This window comes from Ambystoma mexicanum, chromosome 9 (assembly GCF_040938575.1).
Source record: "Ambystoma mexicanum isolate Mex_15411 chromosome 9, UKY_AmexF1_1, whole genome shotgun sequence".
Lineage (NCBI taxonomy): Eukaryota > Metazoa > Chordata > Amphibia > Caudata > Ambystomatidae > Ambystoma > Ambystoma mexicanum.
Genome location: NC_090931.1, coordinates 972,622,154 through 972,634,673, shown reverse-complemented (window position 1 = coordinate 972,634,673; position 12,520 = coordinate 972,622,154). Strand labels below are relative to the sequence as shown.

Sequence of the window (12,520 nt, the reverse complement as noted above, 5' to 3'; positions counted from 1 at the left end):
ACGCCCCGGCCCTTGGGGTTCTACAGCAACGACGGACGCCCTTTCGGAGCAGCGGAGGCAAGGGCTCCTCCAAAGGTTCCGGCGGTGGTTTCTCCACCTACCGTCAAGCGGCCCGCTCGTCGTCTCAGGAGGCCTACAGAGGACGAGGCAAGTCTGGCAGACCCCGCCGTCGTCGCCAAGGAGGTCAAGGCGGCAAAGCCTCGTCGAAACAGGATTGAACCGGCCGTGGGGTCGGGCCCCCGCCGAAGCACCCCGGTGGGAGGCCGGCTGGCGAGCTTCGTCAGCGTGTGGGAGTCCATCTCCACCGACCGTTGGGTGCTGGACGCCTTAGCCCGGGGCCACACGCTCGAGTTTCAAAGAAGGTGCCCGCGCGTCCCCCCCGTGGCCAGGAAAGAGCTTCACGTCCCTCAGCTTCTCCTGGAGGTAAAGGCGATGCTCAGGAAGGGCGCCATCGAACTCGTCCCAAAGAGGCTTCGGGGCTCCGGAGTTTACTCGCGATACTTCCTCGTGAAGAAGAAGACGGGAGGATGGCGCCCCATCCTAGACCTGCGACGTCTGAACAAGTTCATCAAGGCGCAGAAGTTCCGGATGGTGACCCTCCAGCACGTCCTGGGTCAGCTGGAGGAAGGAGACTTCCTGTCGTCGTTGGATTTGGAGGATGCCTACTTCCATATTCCCATCCTAAAGGGGTATCGAAAATTCCTCAGGTTTGTGGTCCAAGGGCGTCACTACCAGTTCAAAGCCCTCCCCTTCGGACTACGGTCGGCACCCAGGGTATTCACCAAGTGCCTTGCACCGGTGGCGGCGCAGCTGCGCCGCGAGGGGATCCACGTCTACCCCTACCTGGACGACTGGCTCATCCGAGCCAAGACGAGGGAGCTCGCCGTGGAGCACACGGCAAGGACCGTCCAACTTCTCACGGACCTGGGATTCTCCGTGAACTACGCCAAGTCCCACCTGGTACCCGCTCAAAACGCACAGTTTCTGGGAGCGAAGCTCGACACAGTGTCCCTTCTGGCCTCCCCGTCGGAGGAAAGGACCAGGTCCATCCTGGGCAAGGTACAGCGGATGTTGGTTTCCGACGCGGCCAAGGTGAAGTCCATCAAGTCCCTCCTAGGAATGATGTCTTCTTGCATCTACCTCATTCCCATGTGCAGGCTCCGGATGCGCCCGTTGCAGGAGTTCCTGGACGCGCGCTGGATCCAAACGACGGGCGGCTTCGAGGAGAGGATCACACTCGACGAGAGTTTCCGCCGAGCGGTCCGGTGGTGGGGCAACCGCGCGCATCTGACGGCGGGCATGGACTTCCAGACCCCAGACCACCAGGAGACAGTGACCACGGATGCCTCCCTGGAAGGGTGGGGAGCGCACAGCGAAAATCTGCACGCGAGAGGCCTTTGGCTCCCGACGGAGAAGACCCTCCATATCAACGTCCTGGAGCACCGTGCAGTGTTCTGGGCCCTCAGGTCCTTCCTTCCGTTCCTCAAGGGCAAGGTGGTGAGGATCTTCACCGACAACACCACCACCATGTTTTACATCAGGAAACAGGGCGGAACCAGGTCCCCAGCACTGTCCAAGGAGGCGCAGGACCTGTGGCATTGGGCCGTCGCCCAAAGGATGTTTCTGGTGCCGTTTCATCTGGCAGGGATAAAAAACACCATCGCCGACTCACTCAGCAGGGAGCTGCGCTCGTGCCACGAGTGGAAACTACGGCAGGATCTAGTGGATCGCCTCTTCCGACGGTGGGGCACACCCCAGATCGACCTGTTCGCGACGGCGACGAACTCCAAGTGCCGGAGGTTCGCCAGCAGGTTTCCCCAGGCGAGGAGCATGGGCGATGCTTTCTCGTTCCCCTGGGAGGGCCTGTTCCTCTACGCGTTCCCTCCTTTGCCACTGCTAATCCGGCTCGTCAACCAGCTCAAGAGGTCACGGTGCAGGATGATCCTCGTCGCACCTGCGTGGCCGAGGCAGATATGGCTCCCGGACTTTCTGGACTTGTCAGCGTCCCCGCCAATCAAGCTGCCGGTGGACGCGGATCTACTCTCCAGGGAAGGAGGCGCCATCCTCCACCACGACCTGAAATCGCTGAACTTGCAGGCCTGGCTCCTGCAGCGCTAGAGTTTGGAGGATACGACATACCGGCCGACTGCAGAGAGGTTCTTGCAAAGGCCAGGGCGTCCTCAACTCTTAAATGCTACGGACACAAATGGAAGAGGTTCTCTGTATGGTGCCACGCACAGAAGATTAACCCTCTACGGATTACGGCTCCCCAGGTACTACCGTACCTGCTGACGCTGGCCAAAGCTGGACTGGCACACGCGTCCATCAAGATTCATCTTGCTGCGATCTCCCGATACACCAGAACCACGGGCCGGACGTCCTTGTGGTCTCATCGTCTGGTGAAAGAGTTCATGAAGGGACTGTTCAGATCGTTCCCGCCGGTGAAGGCTCCGGCCCCGGCGTGGGAGTTAACGTGGTGCTGACCAAGCTCATGGGACCTCCGTTCGAGCCTCTGCACTCGGCCCCGTTGAAGTTTCTGTCGTGGAAAACAGCGTTTCTTGTGGCCATCACCTTCGCACGACGGGTGGGAGAGATCCAGGCCCTTTCCTGCAAGGCCCCGTACTTGACTTTTCACGACACGAGGGTGGTGCTCAGGACGCACCCCTCCTTCATGCCCAAGGTACCGTTGGACTTCCATCTCAACAAACCCTTGGTGTTGCCTGTGTTCTTCCCGTCGCCTTCGTCGCCGGCTGAGAGGACTTTGCACTCGCTGGATGTGGCTAGAGCGCTGAAGTTCTACGTGGACCGCACGAAGTGTTTTCGGAAGACGTCACAACTCTTTGTGAACTTTGGACCTGTCAATCAGGGGAAGGCTCTCTCGAAGGCTTCCATTTCCAGATGGCTCTCCGGCTTTATCATGTACTGTCATTGGTTGGCAAACCGACCGCTGCCTGGCCGTCCGAGCGCCCATTCCACCAGAGCGATCGCAGCTACCACGGCGTTCCTTTCTGGTGTGCCCCTGCTGGACATATGCAGGGCTGCTACGTGGAGGTCGACGCACACTTTCACGAAATTCTACTGCGTCGATTGGGATTTCAGGGAGGAGTCCAGGGTCGGCCAATCAGTGCTGCGCAACCTGTTCGCCTGAGATGAGCCTGGTGAGGAGGTAAGATGCTTAATGTTGAGTTTGATGAACTGCTTAATGTTGAGCCTTTGCCACCTCCCGTGGTTGTGCATGTGTGTACTGCTATGTATTCTTTATTCATGAGCATGTGAATCCATGCCAGACCCCATGCTGGAGAAGGAACAAGTTACTTACCTGTAACTGTTGTTCTCCAGCATGGGTCTGGCATGGATTCACATGCGAACCCTCCCGCCTACCCCTCTGCGGCTCTTCACTTGGTCATACTGCCACTTCACGTGCTTCCAAATCTGAAGATGGCTGCCAGAGGCGGTGCTTAGGTAGAGGGCAGTCATTGGCTGTAGTCAGTATGACGCAGAGACCAGTGATTGGTTACTACTACGAAAGACAGATCAGAAACGAAACTGATACTGTTTTTTTTTTCTTTACCGAGGATTCCCAGCCTGACGACGGGGAATTCATGAGCATGTGAATCCATGCCAGACCCATGCTGGAGAACAACAGTTACAGGTAAGTAACTTGTTCCTTATTCGTTTATAACTAGAGGTCCCTTTAGATTCTTAAAATATCCAATCTGCTGTGTCCCATTCAAGTCGGTTATCAGCCCATGTGTGTTTGATAGCAGTTTTAATTTAACAGGTACAGCCCCCCTCCCTGTCTAGCATGGCCTCGGAGGGGGGGTGGAGTTATGGGGGTGCGGTTTCAGGGGTTGTGGTTTCCATTAGGGACTGCACTGGCGTGAGGCAGGCAAAGCGCAATCCCTGGCCCAACCTGGGGCTAGAAAAGTATGCAACTTTTTCACCACATGTGCTTAACAGTCTTCTATGCATTACTCCAAAAAGCTGGAACAAATCTGTTTTTGAGGTATTTCCTGTTTGAAACAATTGTTGTTCGAGGTATATACTGCTATGAGGCTACCTAGCTCTTTTTTTTAATATTTTTTGTACCTACAGCTTGCTCCAACGTCTGGAATACCTGCATTTTAATACTGCCTCACCTACTGAAGAAGGTAGTTCTGAAGACCACAGAACAGGCTTAAGATTGTTCCACTCATCGGAGGAATAGGGTTTTGAAAAGGACACTTGCCAGTAGTGCAATTGTCTGCAATGGCGGCAAAAGCTAAGGTGGTTTCTTTCTCAGAGTGAAGGCACAACCTTCTCATATGGGGTCGAATTAATAGAGTGCTCCTCCTTTCCCCACCAGAGGAAGAGGGTAATGAGACATGCTCCCCGAGAGGAGAGTCGCTTTGCGGACAGTACGCCCTCTAAAATTGACATATGCTTATACTAGGTTGACTGCAGATCTACCACTGCCGAGCTGCTAAGCATTCCAAGCTTTTAATGGCCCCTTTGTTTATTTTATTCAAGCTTGCATAGGAAATTAGTATATGCTGACTCCTAGAGGACTTGAGTCTTAACTTTCCCCATAGACCAGCAATGGTCCTCTGTAGCAGCAACTCAAGTAACTTAGATTTCCACTTCGTTGAAGTAGGACATGCATGTCAAACTTAAATAGACGTCCACCACCTTATCTATCGGAGGGGATTTAAAGGTTAATGCCAAAGGGAATAAAACCATATAATGCCATAATAGATCAAATGAGACATTGGAATTGCCAATACTCTTACATCCCGCCCCTTTCCCCCATACTTATGGGACATTCAGTCATGTGGGACGGGACCGGAGCACTTTTGTAAAAAAGCATTGCATTTTTCAAAAATGTGTCTTTCTCTTTTTACGCGGGGTACTGCATGTGGCCGTAACCCTGCCCTCCTTAGCTCTGCCCAGCGCATCGCCAATCAGTCCTTTTCTATCGCCAGGTCTGAGACCTTTAAGCAATAACAGAGGAAACTTATTAGAGGGGACAGCGGGCGGGCGTATGAAGGAAAGGGGACTATGGACTAGGAGTAAGGTAGTCACTACGGTGAGTAACTTTATTATTTATTAACGCTGCTCTGTTTGAAGATGTAGCCATTTTATTGATCCTTCACCTTGGCACAAAAAACCTGCTCCAGCAATTACAGTAAGAAGCCACTTAAATGTAAAAAATATCACTTGTTTGGGACTGTGCATATGATGCCCTTCTCAGCATTTTTATGGCTACTCTTGATTTTGCTTGGATTTGTGATTTGTATTCATACAATTGACTACCTTTTTTTCTATTAAAGGATTTCTCTGATTTAATATCCCTTTTCATAGTAACTTGTTTTGCTACTTTTCTAAACAGTCAGTCACAACTTGAATGTTCTTTTCCCAACAGGCGTCAACAAATAATGAAAGTTCTAATCATAGTTTTGGCAGTCTGGGTTCTCTGAGCGACAAAGAATCTGAGGTAGGTCTACGGTTTGAGCCCATTTAAGTTGTATTACAAAATCGCTGGTTTAAAACTTACTTCAATGCCAGAAAACATTTGCTGTTTTACAGAGTGGGCTATAAATGTGTCTATAGTGATTTGATTATCTGTTTTGTTGGCGCCACTTTCTTTTTCACAAGTGTTCTGCGAATTAGGGGCACATTATTGAAGCCACCATTTAAAAAAAAAACAAAAAAAAAAATATAATTTATTATTTTTTTTTTTTACTGTGGCATGGCACTGGAACCAGCAAAATGTGACGCATGTTAAGAATATGACTGACATTGGATTTTCTGGAAGGAGCTGATTGTCTGCGTTTTCCATTAGGACCATGTCACTCTAAAAATATCACCTGCAATGAACTGTGACTAGGTCAAGATGCTCATGCTGGTACAGAGACCAATATTTACTGAACCCTACTATGGGTCTGTAACATGATTTACTCAACTCTGGAGTGGTGGTAAACATACCCCCTCTCTACTCTTAAAATGTTCCCACAAGAACTGTAATGCAATTTTTGTTTAGATGTGAAGTGTTTTGATTTCTTCTCATGAACCTCTCTTGCACCTCTCTTATTACTGACATTTCTGAGGTGCACATCAAGCATTCTAAAACAAAGTTCTGAATGCATGGTTTCTGCACAATTTAGCCATTAATCTGCTTTTTATGCAGTGGTTCTTTTTGCCGTATATCACCTATAATGAATGTGAATAGCAAAGCTATACATTTTTTAGTACCACAGGCTTTAAGGGCACTACAAGTAGGTTTTGAATGTCGACACAAATCCATTTTAGACTGATCTGCCCCAAGGTTGATCAATACTTCTCCATATACTTTACAAGATTTGGCATGGTTCTATTGGATTCCTTTCCAGCGAAGGTTCAGTCTACCTCTCTTGGACCCTCTTGATTGCGCTGGTGCGTCCTTATGTTGAGCTCTCCAAATGGTGATTTGTCCCTGGCATACGTCTACAATTGAGAAAAAGGGGATTAGGTGCGGTCCGATGAGGAGAAACTGGCCTACCTTCATTTTGTGTTTTATGTATTCAGGAGTGTTAGTATTAAGCATTTACTAACTGGTCTTCCTCCTTTCTACATGAAGACACTGTTACCTACTATACCTTTTGTAGGTACTTCTGTATATGACCTTTTAGTTCAAAGTTACATCAGACATGGTGGAGGTTTAGCAGGCTGAAGATTTTGACCAAGTCATTCCCATAAAGAAACCTGTGCTAGATTAAATGAAGCATTAGCAAAGTGCAATCTGCATTCTCTTCCTGCAAGTACGGCAACAGTTGGTCCCCTGACCTTTCCTCAGATTCATGGGATGTCCGGATTGTAGGCCAGCACACCGAATATCCTTTTCACAGCCAAAGTAGATGTTAACGAGCACACCCTGGCAGCATGCTTGACCACAGCCACACCCACACAGTTGCACTTGCTGTGTGTTTTCTTTTTTGTTATACTTTAGTTTTACAGGGAAACATCACAAGATTGCATACAAGTGCAGCCACCACTTATTAAAACATGAATATAGTGAAATCAGAAAGATTAATCAGTCCTATATCAGTGCATTTAGTAGGCAATAGGTTAATCAAATCATCCCATCCATAACCTGCTGTATAGATTACCTCAACACACTTGCACGTTGGTCTTGGATCTATGCGTTCTTGCCAAAATGTTACAATATACAGTGCTGTTCACCCTTGGCAGTGAATGTCACCTCCCTATATTGTTGCGAGACACTCCATGCTCTGAATCATGCCCTCAACTTTTAAAATAAGCTGTCATCTTTATTTAATTTTCCGTCACTTAACAATACAAGGCAATGCCATAAATGCAACAGGAAATAACCATTAACACATTTTGTGAATCTGCCCCCCCCCCCCCCCCCCCCCCCACACCACCTTGAAAAGAAGAGCAGAAGAAGAAAGGGGAAAAAAAGGGAATAATGTTTTAACGGGTAAGACACAAGATGGGCAGAGGGCAATGTTGATCTTCGGTCTTGTGAGCTCCAGCCATCCACCCCAAACAAGACACCAAAAAGTCCCCTGCCTGCATAAGTTCAGATACCGGACATGCCTGGAGCCGCGGTAGGAGTCCCCATGTTGCTGCCGTGCTCACTCCTCCCTGGAGGTCAAAATCCCCCCTCCCCCAAAACCCCCATGAGGATATACACCTGCTCACCCCAACCTGGTACAAGGGACCCCATCAATAAGACTCAGACCAAGTAAGTCAAGTCATCCATTTATTCAGTCTAGGCTTTCGCGAAAGGGCACGACTTCCGCACATTCAGAAAGACTGCACAGGAGTCAGCTAAGCATTCAAAGCTCATACAGCTTATATACATTTTGGTTAACATTGCTTTCAATAGCTGGCATGTAGTCGAGACAAAAATATGCAGTCTTTGGCAGCTGGTTGCCCGCCCTGCCTCACGTGTCTTCGTTCGTGCAAAGGATTTCTTGCAAACTCATTCCTGTGGCTTAACAGTTATCACACACACCACACCTGCCTTAACTTCAGGCGGCCTAGTTTGGGGAAATTGCTTATGTGGTTGCATAACTAATGCATATCTTCTGCTGCAGACATGCGTCCCACCCCTGCTAGGCTCTTCTTGGAATACCAAGCGTCTTGGCCACAAGCTATCAGCCCTTCCTCCGAAAGTGTCAAAGGTTTCAGAGAAGGGTTTATCTTGCTGAAAACATGAGCACTAACTGAAGCGACATGCTCAGCCCTCCTAATCAGAATCCACCCCCACTGATCACAGAAGATATAGGATGGACAAAATACGGAGTCTGGATAGGTGAGCCGCTCTGTTCTTAGGATGCTCAAGGAATGGGGACCAGGCACACATGTATTTAGGGATAGTATTTTATCATAAGCGCTGTGATCCTCTCCATGGCCAACAGCCCGTAAACCTTAGTCCACCAGTAGGCCATAGGGGGACCCTCCTGGGTTTTCCAAAATGCCCTTAACTGTTTTCCTTTCCACTTTCCTGTTTTTTAAGAAATGTATTAGGTTCTTTGACGATTCAGAACAGGAATGTGCTAACAGAACCGCATTGCAAGGGATGGAGCAACATGCCCCTAATGATTGCCAGTAGATTGCTCAAGCTGAACAAATAACACCTCATTGACAGAAAAGGGACACGAAAACAAGGCCAGACAAAAAAGGGGGATGGAGGATGTAAGCCAAACTTTCTCCTAAGTAATATAAACTACTTTTGTAACCTGAGCGACCTCACGGTCCTCGGGTCATGCATGCTTGCTTGAGTGTTGCACCCCTCACCCCCCCCTTTGTAGTCACCCAAAAATTCTACCATATTTATCTTTGCTTTCCTCCTGTCAAAAATCACTTTCTCATTAATCTGCAAGTGCTTTATCTCAATTGCCCATTCCTGGTCTTTGAGGTGGACGGAGCTTTTCCATTTACAGACCCTCAAAATCATGTTCTACCTACAAATCATAAGACATGTCAAACGTTCATGTCCCCAGCTTAAATCTCTGGGTAAACCATCCCACTGTGATGTTACCAGACCTGCAGAAATGTGTAGCTGCTGATGCACGATAGTCTCTAGCTTTCTGGAGACCTATCGTTGAAACCTCTGAATCCTTCCACAACCACAGAAAATGTGACTCATCAGCTCTCACAACCGCTACAGGCGATGTTTTCACTCAGACTGTGCTAGAACAATTCTCCCTGGTGTTCGGAAAATGTTAGCTTGTCCTTTGCTGAACATATACTAGTCCCTTATCAGGCATGACCCAAAGTCTATCTTAAGAATGTCCTTCCTTGACTCTTTGCCCAATGTTTTCCCCAATTTCTCGGCCCACCTCTGTGGCCAACCCTGGTCAGGCTGTCTACTTCATTGGCATCCAATAAGTTATAAAGCATGACAATGCTCAACATTGCATCATTAAGCATGGAGAAAAGACCATGATTCTTAAGAGGAACACCTCCAAGTTCAGCCAGTGCTGTGGATTGAGATTTCTCTATCACCTTATGGCGTTGTTTTCCTTTCTGCCCAGTTTATATTTAAACCTGATATCAACTGCCTTGTCTCTTATCCTTGCCAAAACAACCCATGTGGACCAAAATACCATTTTACCATTCACTTTGAACTTTTCGTTTCCCCAGATTGAGCTCTCCCCTCATTACCCAGTTGCTTCATAGTGTCTTTAAAGCTGGAGAGTGCTCGCCCACATACCAGACAGTTCTGCCTCCTCACTTCCACCAAAGACCCTTCCTCAATAGTCTCCCATGTTTGGATATCTCACCTCTCATCATCCGAGAGTTTTCCAAGCGTTTTCATTACCTCCAAGAGTTGGCTCGAAGTGCATGCATCATTTCTTCAGGTCTGTGAATGTAAATCCCCCTTTCTCAATAGTTTTTTGAAGTCTGCACATATAAAATGTGCCTTCCTTGCTGGCTCCCACAGGAACATGCTCATATCACTATAGAGCCCACTGAGCTGCCTCTTCGAGGCCCTATAGCAGGCACGCCTAAAGATACTGAATTCTTGGTGGAACATCGGTTTTGATAATGTTTTATTTTTTTGATGGGTTGATTGCACTTACACATTTCCTGTAACTGGTAGATTAGGAAAATGCATTTCCCCATTGATTGATACAAACCATATCTGTAAGATGAAAAAAATGACTAATTCTCCCTCCCTTTGCCACTGGTGACTACAAGTGCTTCATCTAGGACCATCGCCACGATTTAATCAATAGCAATAATGGAGCTGTCTGTTTAGCCAATTGTGCAGTGCATTACTGTTGTACAGATCATTCTACTGAATGATGTAAAAAGAGTTGCATGGAAGCCATTCCATATGCCTTTATGACTGCAATGAGTAGAGCACACATTGGTAAAATATTGTTCCATGGTATTTATATGCATCATAACATTCAGCCATTTCTTGAAAGTAGGAGCAGTTTTCCCTAATCCTATTGAAGGCAATCAATCTGCGAGCAACTAATAGTAAGCAAATTAATTTTGTGTTGCGACCGTTCATTAAAAACAATCCTAGTAGACCTCTGATCAGGGAAAGTGTTATGGATTTTTTCACTATTTTGCTTGGAGCTTTAACTATATTTGCCCAGTATTTGTGACTTGACGACAGAGCCAGGAGCGATGTAGATAATCCACCCCTCCTATACTGGATCTGGGACATTGATCTGATTTAGCTGGGTGGTATACACAATGTGACTGGTGTGTAATTAAAGTGTATCCTCTATAATACAAATACTTGGCAATTTTTCTTTAAAGATGATCTGTAGGCCTAACATACAACTTTTTATTAACAGCAATTTCAGTATTGTTGTAATATGTGAGGTTGGATCTGCCATTACCACGACCTGGATCATTTTATTGTAATCTAGATGCTGTTTGAAGTCTGCCATATGCCTCTTAACTGTATATCTAAACCTTCCATGACTCCCAAGTTTGTATTACTACATTTGCTATCGCAATATGATGCTCTTAACAAAAAGTACCTTTCACCTCTCAGCAAGAGTTTATATATTTATCAAAAGTAACCATAATTTCAGGAGACATAAAAATATGCAACTTGGTGTATGTATGCTTCTGTAACATATTATGCAACCCAGCTGTTTCTAAGCCCAGTGTGTACAATAAAGAGGAATTAAACTTGTGTACCTTAAGGTGCTTAATTGAAACCGTGTTCAGGGTGAGGTTTGGTGCTGCTTTACTCTATTGGAACGTGTAGTAATGGAATCCTAGTCTTTGAACCAAAACATGGCTGTGATGCAAGACAATAGTCCCTAAAATGAGGAATGAATAAGCTTTTGTCATATGGTTCAATCAGCACCTTCCACTGTAAACTGGGGATGTCCTCTCCCCTCTCTCAAACTAATTTAGCAAGATGTCTCTCAATAGTATTTAAAATGTTTTAAAAAATTTTTTCTTAAAAACAATCAATGCTGGAATGTCTGGAATAAGTATAGCAATTTGGAGAGAAACATTGTAATAATGGCTGTTCTACCTCTCATTGGCAGTGGGAAAGCAGTCCATCTGCAACATATCCAGTCTGATATAATTTAAGTCAAGTAGGGCTTTAGGATCACAACTTGTGTGTACCCCAAGATATTTTGGGTACCTGGTTCCATTTAAATTCGATCGGCGATAGGTATGTAGATGTGCTAAGAGGAAGATTCTCAATTTGCTTTGAATATCAAAATAAGTAAAGGGTGCAGCGCCAATTGGGCACATGAAGAACCAGATCATACACATATAAGAAATGGGGGCTACTCTGTCCAATACAGCTATTCCCCAGTGGCAACGAGACTGGCTTATTGTAAGGGCAAGTGATTCGGTCACCAAAGCAAACAGTAACTGTGTTGATGGACATGTAATGTTATGTTGGGCGGGGGGTGCCAAGGCATTCGTCATAAGTTTTACAGTGGATACCTTATATAACCGTTGCATCCACTGGATAAATGTTTAGTTTACGGGAAAAACATACCAAGTTCAAGCTACATTTACTCCCATTCTACCGAATCAAATGCTTTTTCAACATCCCAAAAAGGTGGCTGCTGTCTTCCATTCAGTTGAAAGATGGGACTTGGTGTTAAACAGTCAATTGTGTGGATCTCCCCGGCATAAACTCTGATCAGGATGTATTAGATGTGAAATATATGGGAGGAAGAGCCTTGTAGTGATTTTAGCTTTAATTTTAGTATCTGAATTCAGCATCAACAAGGAGTGATGGGATGCTCATTTGTCCGAGGGCTACCTGGTTTAAAGGGAAAGTAATCTTGGCCTCCCTCATAGAAGCCAGAAGTTATTCCTTGGTAAGACTCATTGATGAATGTTGTGATCGTGGATGTTGAGCGATGCAGCCTGCAGCCCCGACCTAGGGACCAGGCGCTCAACGTTAAATGTGGAAAGACAAATGGTTGGAAGCTGTAAGATGACCGTTTTTCTCGCCGCCTCCTGACTGATGTGCTGTGTCTGAATAAGAAATAATAGCCGCTTTTCCTACTTATCCCAGCATCATCTGTCA

General features: G+C 46.8%; 1 protein-coding gene across 5 annotated transcripts in view; it reads left to right on the top strand.

Moving 5' to 3' along the window:
- TLK1 (tousled like kinase 1) overlaps nt 1-12,520 on the top strand; it is a 1,414,233-nt gene that overhangs the window by 219,055 nt on the left and 1,182,658 nt on the right. For all 5 annotated transcript variants that reach the window (XM_069616191.1, XM_069616192.1, XM_069616193.1 and 2 more), the window contains one exon: nt 5,402-5,473. In XM_069616191.1, coding sequence (XP_069472292.1) covers nt 5,402-5,473 — 72 coding nt within the window. The remainder of the gene's footprint in view (nt 1-5,401; nt 5,474-12,520) is intronic.